A 14257-nucleotide genomic window follows, 5' to 3' on the forward strand; every position below is an offset into this window, starting at 1 on the left:
TTCATGTTCCATTTTCCCCCTATTAGAAGGCAGCATGATCTGGTCCAGCAGAAAGACACCGGCCTAGAAGTGAGCAAGCCTGTGTGCTATTTTTAGTCATCACTAATTTGTTTTAGAACTTTATCAACTCCTCCTTGATTACTTTTTCTTTTTTAAAAAACTGGTAAAGAGATATAGCAAAGATTTTTTAAAAATTGAAAATGAATCCATGTGCTCCAACATAAAGAATATTAACTTTTCTGCGTTTATTATCTGAGTTGCTGATCACATGCTTCCAAATTTTTAAATAGTTTCAATCATAGTGTTCACTTATTATTATTATTATTTTTGTTTTGTTTTGTTCTACCCCCACTCTTCCACCCTTGTTTTCTCTATATTGAAAAGGACATGGTGAAAATAAATGTTTGTGAAGTGCAGCCAGGTCAGAGAAAATTGCTATAGGATGATTAGCTCAGCCGCGTGTGTTACAGAGAAAGTGTAGGCCTTTAACATAAATATCTTGGGGCCTTGTTATCATTTGATCTTAGGGGTTTTCTGGCAAATAAACCTCTTTGATCAGGGCCTCTGAGGCTTTATTTAAATTTTGTTTTCTAGTATTATGCTCTGCTTTGCCTCTTAGTTGGGGGCAGGGAGTGGGGCGTGCACGTGTGAATAATAACAATAATCCGAAAAGTCTACAGAACATAGCGAAGGATAGTTTTTGGCTTGGTGAAAGTGTCTGTCAGATCCCATTTGATTTGAGGATGTTTCATTGACAACCTTTATCCCCCACTCTGTTTCTTTAGGCAAATAGGAGAAAACCTGATTGTACCAGGAGGGGTGAAGACCATTGAAGCCCATTCCAGGATGGTGATCCCCGGAGGGATTGATGTCCATACCCGCTTCCAGATGCCTGACCAGGGAATGACCTCCGCTGATGACTTCTTTCAAGGCACCAAGGCAGCCCTGGCTGGGGGAACCACCATGATCAGTAAGACAGTTTAAACGTGATGGTCTTAGTGCTGGGGAACCATTATCATTTGAAAATGAGTCTGTCTTGTTTGCTCTTTCCTTCTCCAAGTTGCTGAACTGGCGGTGGATTGATCTACCTCATAAGGGGGTGGGGTGGGCCAGTCTTTGTTTCGTTTCCTTCTCATTTTCAGTCCAACTCTGAGTTCTCCAGTTGAACTTGAGAATTTGCTTCTACAGAATTTGGGTTGGATAAAAGGAGTGGCTTCTTGCTTTCTCTGCTTGAGAACTTTTGTCTTCCTTAACCTGAAAATGTGATTTGATTGTGGTTACTTTGAAAACAGCATTCGGAATAATCTTCAAAGCTATTAATTTTGAGCCTTTGCTCGTAAGTACTTGATTTTGACTTTTAAAGAATTCCTGGGTGCATCTTCTTGGAATGAGGATGGGGTGCAGCAAATGAAATGTTGAGCCAGGAACCTCTGTTCTACCGACAGGAAATGAAATGGGGGGGATGCTTCCAGGCTTGGGTTTGACAGAAGTGGATCTGGCAGTCCTGCTTGGAGAAGGACCCACACATGTTGCTAATTGTCGTTTAGATATGAAAATTGCCGCCACCAGCAGCCCTGTGCCCTTTATGTGTTGCTCCAAAGGACTGATGCTTTTCCTTCAGCCAGATCTAAAGTCTGTTTCCTGGAGTCATAGCAAATGTTGCTTGTGAATGGTCAGTTTCCATTGTGCCTGTTGATTATCCCTTTGGCAAATATCATTTTGTTTTTGAGGAGTTAGGCGAGCTGCACAGTGGCCCATTAGACAAGTATTAAAAAAAATAAGATTTTATCCAAGAGTGAAAGGCAGTGTACAGTCTGTCTTAAAAGCTTACAGTTCAGTTCAGAAGAGGGTCACAGTAGAAAGAACTTAGCTATTTATGCTTTAGAGAAACCTATCTTACTGGTTTTTTTTGGAGCGTTGGTCTTTTTACCTGTAACTTCGGGGTCTGTCTCTAAGCTTCCTCTTTTCTGTCCTACTACCTAGAAGAACGTTGCCCAGCCATCCCCTTCTAGTCTGAGCTCCCTGCATTTTAACTTGCATGCTTCTGGTCTTCTGTCAGTACTGGGCTTCGGTGTCCTGTCAGTCCTGGAGGATCAGGGACCACTCTCTCCTGTTGCAGTGTTCTTATCACTGCCCAGAAAGAGCCTCCAGGTTTAAGCCTCACTGCCTCTTTCTTGCTGCACACATCACTCTCTAACCTAATGGGTGCCCTTCTCAAGGGGGCCCTCCACACACACCTCGGGACTCTCACCTGGTGGGGGAGACTCCCATTTTGTCAGTGGTGTCTGTCAGGACTCACTTGGCACCAGTGGGCATTTCTGGCCCTCCTCCAGGGCTGGCTATGGAGCCGCACAGACTGCTTGGGTATCAGCCTGGGAGGCCAAGTCAAGGTTATAACCTGCCTCAGTTTGGCGTTCATAGGGGGGCCCCGTAGGCCCTTGCATTGGTCACAGAGTGTTAATAACCCACAAATAATATTTCCCGAGGGAGTGGTTGGTGATGTCCATTGTTGGAGGAATTGCTGGGCGGGAGCCCTCTGTGGTGGAAATGCCCCCACCCAGGCATCTGGAATCCTGGTCTCCCTCCAACACTGACTTGCTATGTGACCTTGGGCAAGCATCCTCACTTCTTTGGGTTGCTCATCTGCACAAGGAAGGATTTGCACTAGATGGTCCTGGATGTCCTTTCCAGATCCCACAGGCAGTGGTTCACTGAGCTCAGAGACAGAGTCGGCCTCTAACAAAATGCACTTTGCTCAGCAGATACACAAAGCCCTGTTTTCTCTCAGACTTACTTGAAAGACCCCATCAGTCTGGTTTCTCCTCTTGGGCATTCCTGAAGGCGCCTCTTCACTCCTCACACCTGACCCATTCTTTGGCCCCTCTTCTTTTTCTGCCTCTCCACCTCTGCCACCTTCGCCATGTGGACACATCCCTTCCTTCTTGCCAATGCCCTGACTTTCTCTTTGGCTGTTTTTCTCAGCGGTTATGGGCTTCTTTCTCTTCATTCCAGGTGGTTCCTTCTGTGCTGGGACAAGAGATGTCTCAATAATCCTGCAGCTGGCCAGGGTGCCCAGAATAGTCAACAGAGTCTTATGGCAGAGCAGAATGAAGGAGAAGTGAGAAGTGAGACTGCCTGCCCTGCTTGGTTGGGCAGAATGCAATTGCATTTAATGCAGGGTTTGTGATGCAGTTAGTTAGGTTAAAGATTTAATGAGCAAACCCCCAAAGAATGAAAGTAATCAGAGGTGATGGGGATGTGGTCAGAGTTGTCACACCCCAAAATTCCAATGCTTTTATAGCCTGAGAAAAATATTGACTACTCTTGCAAATAACCACTGTGGTTACTGACCTCCATAGAATTCCCACTAGCCTGTCCTTCCCTCAGGAGACAAGTGCTAATAACACAGATGAGGAAATCAGGATTTCTTTCCCACTTGTTGATCATACATTCTGCATTGCTTCAAGTGAGTGAGCGTCTGGGGCATGACTTACAGAGAGGGAGCCTTGCAAAGAGGGATAGCTAGCTTAATGTGACTTTGTTGCTACCTACGACCTGCTCCTGCAATGAGATTGTAGCTTCTTTAATGAGTATTGAGGCCAGAAATAAATACTTAGGGGTGCTTTGAAGAGAGTCAAGTGAAAACTTGCAGAAACAAGCCATTGAAGTAAGTTGGTATGCCGCCTGCACCCCCTTCCTCCCGTCTCTCTGAGTTTCTCCAGGCTGTGTCACCTGCCCCCGAAGGTGAGTCTTCACCTGCCCCCTGCTCTGTGTTTCCCGGGTCACGGGACCTGGAGGCTTCATTTCTGTCTGAAATGGCACCACCTGCAGAGGAAAATGTAGCCGAATATTCCCAGTTTAAAAATGAGGGTGATACGTCAGCAGCAGAAAATAATATTATTGCCGTCAAACAGAGCCTCCCATTGAGAGTCGTACAATAAGACCTTTGTGAGGGGCACCCAGCGCAGGCCAGAGGGAATGCCCTTTGCCCCTTCTCTCCAGTGATGGGTGGGCAGCGGCTCCAGACGCACCCTGCAGACGGCATCCAGACCGGCTGAGGGGTCATGCTGGCGACAGGGTTGCTGCTTGAGGAAAACACTGCTGGCTTCCTGGGGCTTTGTGATCATCAGAGTTGTTAGGACCCCAGAGTCTCCAGGAAGCAGCTGGGTACGGTTCCCTCCGTTTTATAGAGGGGAAAACTGAGGCCAGAGGGAAGAGCATTACTTGGCAACACTTACCCTGTGAATCAGCACAGGGGGCAGGTGTGGAGCACACACCTGCAGCTCTGGCTCCACCACCTGCCAGCTGTGTGACTTTTGCTTGAAGCCTCAGTTGCCTCATCTACAAAATGGGGAAAGTTGTTACTACGATTGACTGTGGAGGCACCAGAACAGTACCTGGTCCATAGTAGGCACTCAGATGTGGTGGTTATTATTATTCCATCCCACATTAGGTGCCAGCAACCTCCTGTCTCTGTAGAGACCCACTCTGGATCTCTACTTTCCCAGCAGAGCCAGAGAAAAGAGGCTGCAGCTGCAGGAGGGTCTGCCCTGAACATCTGCTGGGAGCAGGGTTTCTCCAAGCATAGTCAGCATGCTGTGTACCCCGTTGTCACTTGGGGTACATCTTAAAAATTCAGCTTCCTGGGCCCCACCTAACCTATTGAAGTAAGAGTCGGCTGGTGGGACCTGAATCTGCATTTTAATCTGGCGATTGGCAGATTAATTGGCACTTGGGGAGCTGTCTGGAGGTACGGATCTCCTGAGTCCATGCCAGATCTACGGACTCCAGATCTCCAAGGATCAGAAGCCACAGCTGAGAAGAGAGCCTGACTGTCATTTCTGCTGACCTGAACTCGTGGCTTTCCCTAGAGTGCGTGAAGCCCCGGGCACTACACACCAAGGATGGCTTCTTCCCCACCCGCCGGGTGCTACCGTCCAGCAGAGATCAGGATTTGACCGGAGCACAGAGAAGGCGAGGTCAGCCGCTGCAGCAGTGCTGGAAGGGGCCTCTATCCTGAGCTCTGGACCTGTCACTCACCTTTACACGTGGCTCCCTGGATGTGCCTCGAGTTCCTCCAGCCAGCTGTCTCCATTCAGATGCACCATCCTTCGCCGCACTCCTGCCTCTCTTCTGGCGCCCAGTCACAGAGAGGGCTGCCCTCCTGGTCCTGCTGGCTTGAACCCACAGTGTCACCCTGTGCTGAATCAAGTTCTTTTTGTCTCTGTATTATCTCTTGCACCCCTTCCTATACTGCCACTGGTGATTACCTTTGTCGTCTCTACTGGATTTTTGCTGCAGCCTTCTGAGGAGTCTCACTGCCCCCAGCATCCCGCCTCTGCAGCCCACGTCTCCTGGAAGCCAGGCTCTTTCTCCAGCGCAGCGTTGATCATGCCGCCTCCCTCCTCCGGAGCCCTCAGCAGCTCTCTCTTGCTCGGAGAATGCAGCCCAAGTGTGGCCCAATCCCGCTGCCCAGACTCACGTGGTTCCTCAGCCAGGGATGCCCTTCCCTTCTTTTCTCTGCCTCCGGGAATCTCCGTTACCCTTCGAGGCCCAGCTTAGGTGCCACCTCCGTCCCAAAGGCCCTGCTCAGCCCCCTCACTGTCATCTATGGCCTCTTCTTTGCACTTTGGCAAACACTGGGTTTCTATCCCGTGGCCCTTATGACATTCATCCTGTGTTAGAGCTTGATCAAGGCCCCTCTGTCTCTTTTGTTTTAGTATTCCCCGCCCACCCGGCAGGGCTCACTCCTGAGGCACTCCGTTAATGCCTGCAGTTAAATGAATGAATGAATGGATACGCCAACGGGACTTGGTTTCCTGCTTCATCTGAGTGTGATGCCAGAGGACTGAGCATCCTGGGGTGGGAAGAGGGTTTACATGTCTAATGTTAATTGTGTTCATTTCGATGGAAGCAGCTGTCTCTTCAGCAGCCCCCCGAGTCACTGGTCAGCCAGTCTGCTGTCACAGCAGTTGGGGGAGAGAAGCAGGATGGGAAAGGCCAGAGCCCAAGCACTGGCCTGAGGTCGTGAATGGGGACAGCCCCCTTGCCTGACTGTTCTTTCGGCAGGAGGTGGAGACAGCAGCTCGCGGGCGGGTCCTCCTGTGACAGAGTTTGCTCCCTGAGTCACAGGGTCAGATCTGTGGAGAAGCAGCCCAAGCACCATGACGGACTCAGCGGTCATTCCCCAAAACCCCTTGGGCTTGTCCCAGCTAGAGAGCCTGCCTGGAGGCAGGAGGCTGAGGTAAAGGCGAGGTGGCTTCCCACGGCCCTGCTGGCTGGGCTTTCCTGAGGAGACGTGGCTCCGAGTGTCGCTGTGGTACATCCACTGCTTGTCATTTTTTCATCGATGTGGCATTTGGGTTTGCTCCCTGCTTCTGGTGAGTACACATGTGTGAACACACACACACTGTAATATGAATGTGTCTGTAATTGATACTTTGATTATTCCCTTCGCATCATTCATTTGACTCGGGTTAGAAAGTGTTTACTGAAAAGCCCGACCACATCAGACTCAAGTTTCAAAGTCCAGGACCGAAGTTGTCGCCACAAAATCGGCCCGTGGCCTGGCGATTAGAAAGCCACGTTATCCGATGGGCTGTCGGCGTGGGCTCTGTCTGTCTGCTCCTCCTCGCGTCTCCCCAGGCCCCACATGGGCGAGGTCACACGTTTCGCCTGAGGACACGAGTGCCTTCTGCAAGCAGACACCGTGGGACTGGGCCTGCTCAGGTATCACTGTGCAGATCTCGACCACGAATGACTGGACTGGAAGAATCTGTTCCCTCCTTGGGACATTTTGGGCTGATCACCTGGTACCTGACGCTGAGCAGGATGGAGGAAGAGAGTGGAAAAGCTGAAGCATCCTGGGAAACAGCACAGCCCTTCCCCAAGGCCCAGCACATATGCTTTACTAAATGCCTTTCTCATGAGGGAGGCTGTTGGGTTGGGCTCGACCAGCCAGCCTCATGGCCCGGTGGGGTTTCGGGTCTGCTAGGCCCTTCCAGAAGCAGGGACACCCATGTTTGGGTGCCTAGGCCTTAGTTCATGGACATTGTGGCACTTATCCTCATCTACCCAGGGGTTCTTGCCTGGCTCCTGGCCCTGAGAGCTGGCGGTTACAGCTTTGGAAATCACCCCAGCCCTCGCAGGAGGTGGGCCTTCGTCTGCATCCTTCCTGTTCCAGTTCTGACTCTGCCTGTGGGTTGTGCACAGAGCTTAGAGAGCCTCCGTACCCGATGCTCCCAGAGCCTCTCTCACTTTCCGTAGAGTGGCATGTTCAGACTCTTGGGAACTTCCTGTCGGTCCTGTTGCCCGGAGTGACTGCTTGAGCCGGGAGTGGTGATGGGGCACTGGAGATGCTGGGCTCCAGCGAGGCCTTCCTTGCCTTTGGATGTGAGGGACAGGCTTTCAGTGGTCAGCATCCCATGGGCTCAGGGTTCCCCGTGGCTAGATAAGAGCCTGCGTGACACACATGTGTCCAAGGACACCTTTGTTCTGTTCGCCCAGCTGAGTGAGCTGGGCGAAGACTTCTGGCGTGCTCAGATCGGGCCCTGTCAATTTTTCTGTGGTCCCCAGCATACATGGAAGCTGCCTGTGCTGGCTGCCCAATAAGCAACTGAATGAGTCTGGACCAAAACCGCTACCCTGTTGCTCCCTCTACTCTTGACAGCTTTAACAGTGTTGTCCTGGGGCCACCCTTTGCTCTTGTGAAGTCTTACATGGGACTCCCCGCCTGGCAGATAAGACTGATAAGAGCTGGGCTACTCTGGCTGGAATGGTGGGCTATGGCAGAGCCCAGATCCTCGCCCCCTTGTTCCCTGTCCTCCCCCTCTTGGCAGCCCCTCTGCCTCTGGGGAATGCTAGGGCTTAGGGAGGCACTCCATTCCATTGCTGCCTTCCCCACTGCTTACCTTCCCTCTAAAGCATGGCGACACGACTGGTCCCTGTACAGCTTCCATGCTGAGTTGTAGGGGAAAGGTGTTTAGTAAGAAGGGACATACCCACTTAGTCACTTCAGAAAACTCCTAACCACGCTACGTTTTCAGTGGTTTTGTTTAATGTACCTCCTTCTGTTCAAGACGGGAACTAGGACAGCACGCCCGTTTCATTTTGCTTGCCTAGGTTTGCATTGATTTGCTTTGCTTTTCATGAGAGCCCATAATAGGTGAATACTCTGTCCTTCTTGAAAAAATTAATGGCACACAGTGTTTTAAAGGGAAGAACGACCATCTTAGGGAGTGGTTAGCCAAGGGATTTGCGTTTTCCTGCCTACTCTCATAGCTCTGGCCCCAGATCACTCCGTTTGGAGCCCTCTCCCTTCCTCTCCCCTTTTGACTCTTTGAGAAGACCTCTCTATTTCTAGGGAAATGATTATTTATTTCTTTGGGTTTTGAGGGGTCTGCCTCTGACTTGCTGCTGTTGTTAGGTGAAGCCATTTACCCAGATTCCTTGCTTTTAGTCCATCTTAACTGCCATGGTTAATGATACAGGGGAATTACAGTGAGTAGAAATTAGAGTTCTTTCTGGTTAACCCATTTGGGAGGCAGCTTTCTTTGAATGTGACTAAATGTTCTCCTAATGATAGAGAGGATGCAGCTGGGGGTTGGGTGTCTGTGACCGAGGTTGACTATCTGGTGAGGGGAATTTTGCAATGAGCCAGGGCAGTAGTTACAAATTCCAACTGCACACTAGAATTCCCTGGGGAGTTTTCACAAAATACAGAGACCGGAACTTCTGACTTAATTATTCTAGGTGGGCCTGGGCCTGGGCATTAGTAGTTTTTAAAGGTTCTAGGTGATGGGCAGGTTAAGAACCGCGGACCTAGGTGCTTGTCCCACAGTTGGACTTCTGCTGAAACTGAACACATGTCTGCCCAGGTTTTTCAAAAGCTAGAGGTGCCCTCTGCTCCTGGTTCCCTGCTGAATCCTGCCCTGTTGGTGAGGGGGCGGGGGGATTACACAGTCATGACCTGGGGTGGGTGGATTCTGTAGCCAGGGACCTTCAAAGGCTTATGCAACAGGGTGAGGCTGAGCTAATGTCATCAAGAGGGCCTCTCCTTCAGTTGTCCTTGGTGTCCTGGAAGGTTTTACTGGGCTAAGGCCGTAACAGGGCGCTGGTTAGGACTTGGAAGCGGAGTGAGAGGCGAGGAGCAGGAATAGGGCCGGTGGTGGCTTGAGAGGGAGTGCTGAGGCAGAGTGGAGCTGGAATGTGGACTGCTGTCCCCAGCCCTGTGGGCCACCTGCTGTGCTGGTTTCTCTGAGAAAACCCTACTGTCTTTAGGTTGAATCAATAGTGTTTATGACCTAATCTCCCTCTAATGATAGGTCAGAACTGGAATCCTTCTTTGTGGGGAGCCTGTAAGGGAAAAATCAAAACAACCTGGTAATAACAGAGAATCATAGACTCTTAAGGCAACCATTCAGGTCTTCTGTCCCAGCCTCCCTCTCCCAGCTGGGTGATATTCACTGGACCATGTTTCAGAGGACGAGATTGCAAGTAACCCCACAAGACAGGGATGGGAGAGCTCCAAGAATCGGAAGATCTAAGTTTAACTCCCCTTTCTAATACTTTCTGTTTGAGTGCAATCATCTGATATATTTTTAGATGGCAATTTCCACATCTATAAAATGGAGACAATAGATTACTATTTCTTAGGGTTATGTGAAAAGTAAGTGAGAGTGTTTGTGCCATACTATTTAAAAATGATTATTGTGACACTTTTGGTACATGTGTGAATCAATCAATCAATTTCTATCTATCTATTATCTATTTATCTCTCAATTATCTATCTAATGTAGCATCATCTATATCTATCTAGTCTATCTAATCTATTATCTATCTGTTATATATTTAAAAAAATATCTATCTATATCTATCTATCTATCTATCTATCTATCTATCTATTGATCAGCTGTTGGTCTCCTGACCTAAGGATACAGTCACGTGCCGGCTGACTCCAGATGGTTTGTCTCTCTTTACTGCCACTTGGTGAGGTCAGGAAGAGAGTTCGGGTCTTGTTTCATCTTCAAGCCCATGTAAAAGAGTTTGTGTTTCGACCATAGCAGGAAAAACAGCTATGTATAACAAGCCCTTTAAAATGGCTTCTTATAACAAAAAAATTTTTTTACTTTTCACTTTTTTTTTCCCCTCTAAATAATTGCAAGGGAATTTGGGCCCTAAATTTCTTGACAACACACCCTGGCCCACAGATGCAAAACAATGTCACCAGGAAACAGCTCCTCAAGTCAATAACTCTTTCTAGATTTGAATTTTCAGCCAAAAAAGGAATTCACATGAGGCCAACTTTATAATTGGTCGTTACCGTGCTGTGGAACGCCCGGACCCCTCGTTTCTGTCGTGGATTCTTTACGGGTTCATTGCAGCCTCCATAGGCAGTTTGCATTCCTGGCTAACCTGCCCCCACATTCCCCTTCCGGCAGCCCTGCAGCTCCACGAGCTTCCAGTGCACGGCCTGGGGTCATTCCTTTGGCAGCGTTAGTGACAAATTCTTCCCCAGTGGGTGTTTCGACTAAGGAAGCATTTAGTCATATGGAGCCTAACATTCAGAGAAGTGTGGCCTGCGAGTCCTGGCAGCACGCAGAGCTCTCCCCCCGGGCGGGTGGGCGGGTGTGGTGAGTGACTCATTCCTCTGTCAGGCATCAAATGAAGGGACTGCCTTGGACCCCTCAGAGGTGAAAGCGCTGGTCCTTGACCCGTGATTGGTCAGTTCTGACAGAGACAAACAGCTGCTTTTTCTTAGACATGCACATCTCATGCTCCTTTCCTTCAGCTGGGAGTTTTTATGATTGTTATTTTTTATTTTTTGCCTTAGTTTATTAGCTACATAAATCATGGGGGATAAAAAAGCAGGCAGGACAGATTCATAGTAAAGCAAGAAGAGAGTTTAGTTAGAAAACTATGCCCTAAGGGGTTGATAGATATTTTGGGGGCAGTCTGAGACCAGTAGAAGGGGGTGGACTTAGTATTTTGGAGGAAATGCAGTTTTTGCTTCAGAGTTTTAAATGCAAACCCGACCGAGTGTCACAACTCGGGCCCAGTATTGGCGGTGTGCTTTAAGTGTTATTTGACACAAGTAGATGGGAGCTTCAGCCCTATGAGTAGGGTGGGCATTTAAGTCATTGTCCAAATGGATGCACTTTTGAGAGTGAAAGGGAGTGCTACTAATTATTACCCCAGGACAACAACGTAAACCAGGGCTGACTCAGGTAAATTTAGATGTCCATCGCTCTTCCTCTAAAGGGCTTGCATTGAATTCTCTTTTCCTCTGATGAGCTCTGAAAGGGAGTGACCCAGTGGCTGTTTTCTGGACCCCTCCACTGACCTGCAAGGAGTCATAGGGAGGAGCTGCATGACACTGTCCTTTGCACACGAGATGGTAATTTGGAGGGAGCAGATAATTGATACCATTTGTTGGGGCTCTGTGCCACACAAGCCCTGTACACACCATTTCTAATCCTTATGTCAACCTTGACGATAGGTGGGCTTATCCTCATGCCATAAATGAGGTAATGGGAAACCCAGAGAAGCCACGGAGCTTGCAAGTGTTAGGGCTGGGATTCTGATCCCAGCTTCTGGGCATGGCACTCACAGATCACAGAATAAAGGAGTACTATGTGCTTTTTAACAATGAAAAAGCGTCCTCATGAATGCTGTTCTGTGCCTAGCATGTGCCAGGTGCTTCACAAACATCCCAGATGCAGCCCCCGCCTGGAGTTTGTGATCAGGCGTTGGGCTAATAACCATTCCCAAGACACAGAAAGATTTTGGTGTTCAAGCTTTATCTTGCCCATTGATCCAACTCTTATTTAAAAGTATTTTTTCTGTCATATAAGGGAGAAAGTGACCAGATAGCGAACATCTCTCACTAAACAGGAGGCTGTGCCCAGTGGGGGCAGATGCTCACCAAGATGGTAGTGTGTTGAGCATCTCTGGTCTCCCAACAGAAGCACTGGGTTGATGACCTAGATTTCCCCCTGCATCCCAGGGAGGCTTTGGAGAGCAATGGGCAGGAGTAATGATGCCATGCATTCATCAACTGAACTTAATCCCTTTTCTGGGAGGCCCAGGAGCCCTTTTCCGTGCAGGCCAGATTGTGCTGAGTTCCATCACGCAAGCTGCTTCAAAGGTCTTCTTGCCCTTGCCTGGCTCTCATCTTTCCTCATTTCTCTGAATCGCTTTGTCATGGCCCCTACAAGTTCATTAGACTCAGCTCTTCACAAGTCTGGTTGGGAAACACCTCAGGCAGATGGCATTTTTTGAGGAGGAGCAGGGACAGGGAGGAAAATCAAACAATTTCTCAGAGTTCGGATTGCTGTTCTGCGCATTGTTTTTTCCTGTGTGGGGATAATCCAAGGAGCAGCATGAGGTATAATGGAAAGAATTTGAGGCCTAAAGTTCTTGACGACACATCTTCACAGAGCTGGGAATCAGGAGACCTTAATTCTGGTCTCCACTCTGCTGCTTGTTAGCTCAGGCAAGTTGCCCCACGTCTCTGTCTTGGTTTTGTCAATTGTCAGAAAGGCCTGGATCGGCCTTTCTTGCCTAATAGGGCTGGTGTAAGGATTCAGTGAGATGGTGGGTGTGACAGGCCTGGTTGCAGGGCGTAGGCCCTTCAGCCCAGTTTTGCTCCCGGCACTTTTGATCATGACACCTGGGAACTGGGATATTTGAAGGGGTGAATTTATTTTTGGTGACTGACTTCAGCAGCCCTCTCATCTCATCATACATCTTTTTTCTTATTCTTCTTCCATCAAGAATCAATTAAAATGGTCAGCATAGCTCTGGCTTTTTTTTTTTTTTTAACGTTACAGAGGCCTGTCCTCACTATCATCTGAATTTCTTTTCTTGCTGAAGGCATTCAGCTCTGTGTACTGGAGAGTTCTCCGCCCCACCTCCATGAAAACATAGTTTCCATCTTAATTTGGAAAAGGAAGATTCGCTTTGCTGAATTTTATATTCTTCTTAGTGGGCGGATCATTTTCTCTCCGTATATTATAGAAAAAGGTGCTTTTAAATAAAGGTCAGCTTGAAGGGTAGGTAAAGCTTCAACACCAAAATCTTTATTACTGGGGGGTGGATGGTAGCCCCACACCTGGGCTCCAGGTGGGGGCTGTATCTAGGACTGAGATTGTTTATTGCAGTCTCCTCATTTTGCAGCGGGGAAGCTAAGGCTCAGAGGGTGGCCTGATGGAGGGGGCAGGACTGAGGCCACTTCTGTGCCCTTTCTCCCGTGATGCACGTTCATATCCGTACTAGTGCTGCTTGTGTGCATTTCAGCTCGCTGCCTACAGTGAGTGCCAGTGATGCAAAGAAAAGCTTTTCCATTATGCAGTAACTCGTCTCTGAGAAGAAGCTTGCTTTCCAGAGAATAGCTGAAGAAGGTGTTATCATCCCTCTTTGTGGTGAAATGTAGGTTTTCGCTAAATGGCAAGGCCTCTTAATGAAAGACGGACTGGAAAAGCTGGTAAATAAAAAACAAACAGGTTCTCCTATGTAGGAGGATGGAAAGTTCTTACTCAACTATATTTTCTGGTTTCTTTGGCTTGTGTAAATGGACATTTGACTTTTATGTCTTAGTTCTGAGCGAGTCAGATGATCCAGAAGCCACGTTCTGCGCAGCATTTCTGTTTGTCTGACATAAATCCCCTATTTCCATTGTCTCCTTGCCAGTTAAAGGTGGCCTCTAGTGACCGATAGGTTTTCCATCCATGATTGTGCCAGGAAATGTTATTTCCTAATTATTTTCCCTCTTTACGTATTGGCTTAGCCTTTTCTTTCCCTCATTCTCTTTGTCTTTAAGGCAGTTTGCAAAAAACAGCCTATTCTTGCTTGTTCTTAGGAATTTCATCAAGAAGAGATGCTGAGTAATAGAGTCTTATCAGTCGAGGCTTTATTCATTCATTTATTATGTATGTATGTATGCATGTGCGTGTTGGCTTATACAAACTATATTGACTCTTTAAAAATTTATATATTTATATACCATAAAATTCACTCTTTTAAAGTGTACAATTCAGTGATTTTTAGTATATTCACAGAATTGTGCAACCACTACTACTATCTAATTTCAGAACCTTCTTACCACCCTGAAAAGAAACTCCATACCACTTAGCAGCTACTCCCCATTCCCCAGCCCATGCCAAACACTTATCTACTTTCTGTCTCTATGGATTTGCTTATTCTGGACATTTCAGGTAAACGGACTCGTACAATATATGGCCTTTTGTGTCTGGCGTCT

At 48.1% G+C, this 14257-nt stretch overlaps 1 protein-coding gene across 2 annotated transcripts in view; it reads left to right on the plus strand.

Annotated features, from left to right (window-relative positions):
- The window catches only part of DPYSL2 (dihydropyrimidinase like 2), a 134664-nt gene that overhangs the window by 66391 nt on the left and 54016 nt on the right, over positions 1-14257 (plus strand). For both annotated transcript variants that reach the window (XM_004433560.3, XM_004433561.3), the window contains exon 3: positions 786-970. In XM_004433560.3, the coding sequence (XP_004433617.1) occupies positions 786-970 (185 nt within the window). The remainder of the gene's footprint in view (positions 1-785; positions 971-14257) is intronic.

This window comes from Ceratotherium simum, chromosome 12 (genome assembly GCF_057802395.1).
Source record: "Ceratotherium simum simum isolate JZ-2026a chromosome 12, ASM5780239v1, whole genome shotgun sequence".
In the NCBI taxonomy this organism is placed as follows: Eukaryota; Metazoa; Chordata; class Mammalia; order Perissodactyla; family Rhinocerotidae; genus Ceratotherium; species Ceratotherium simum.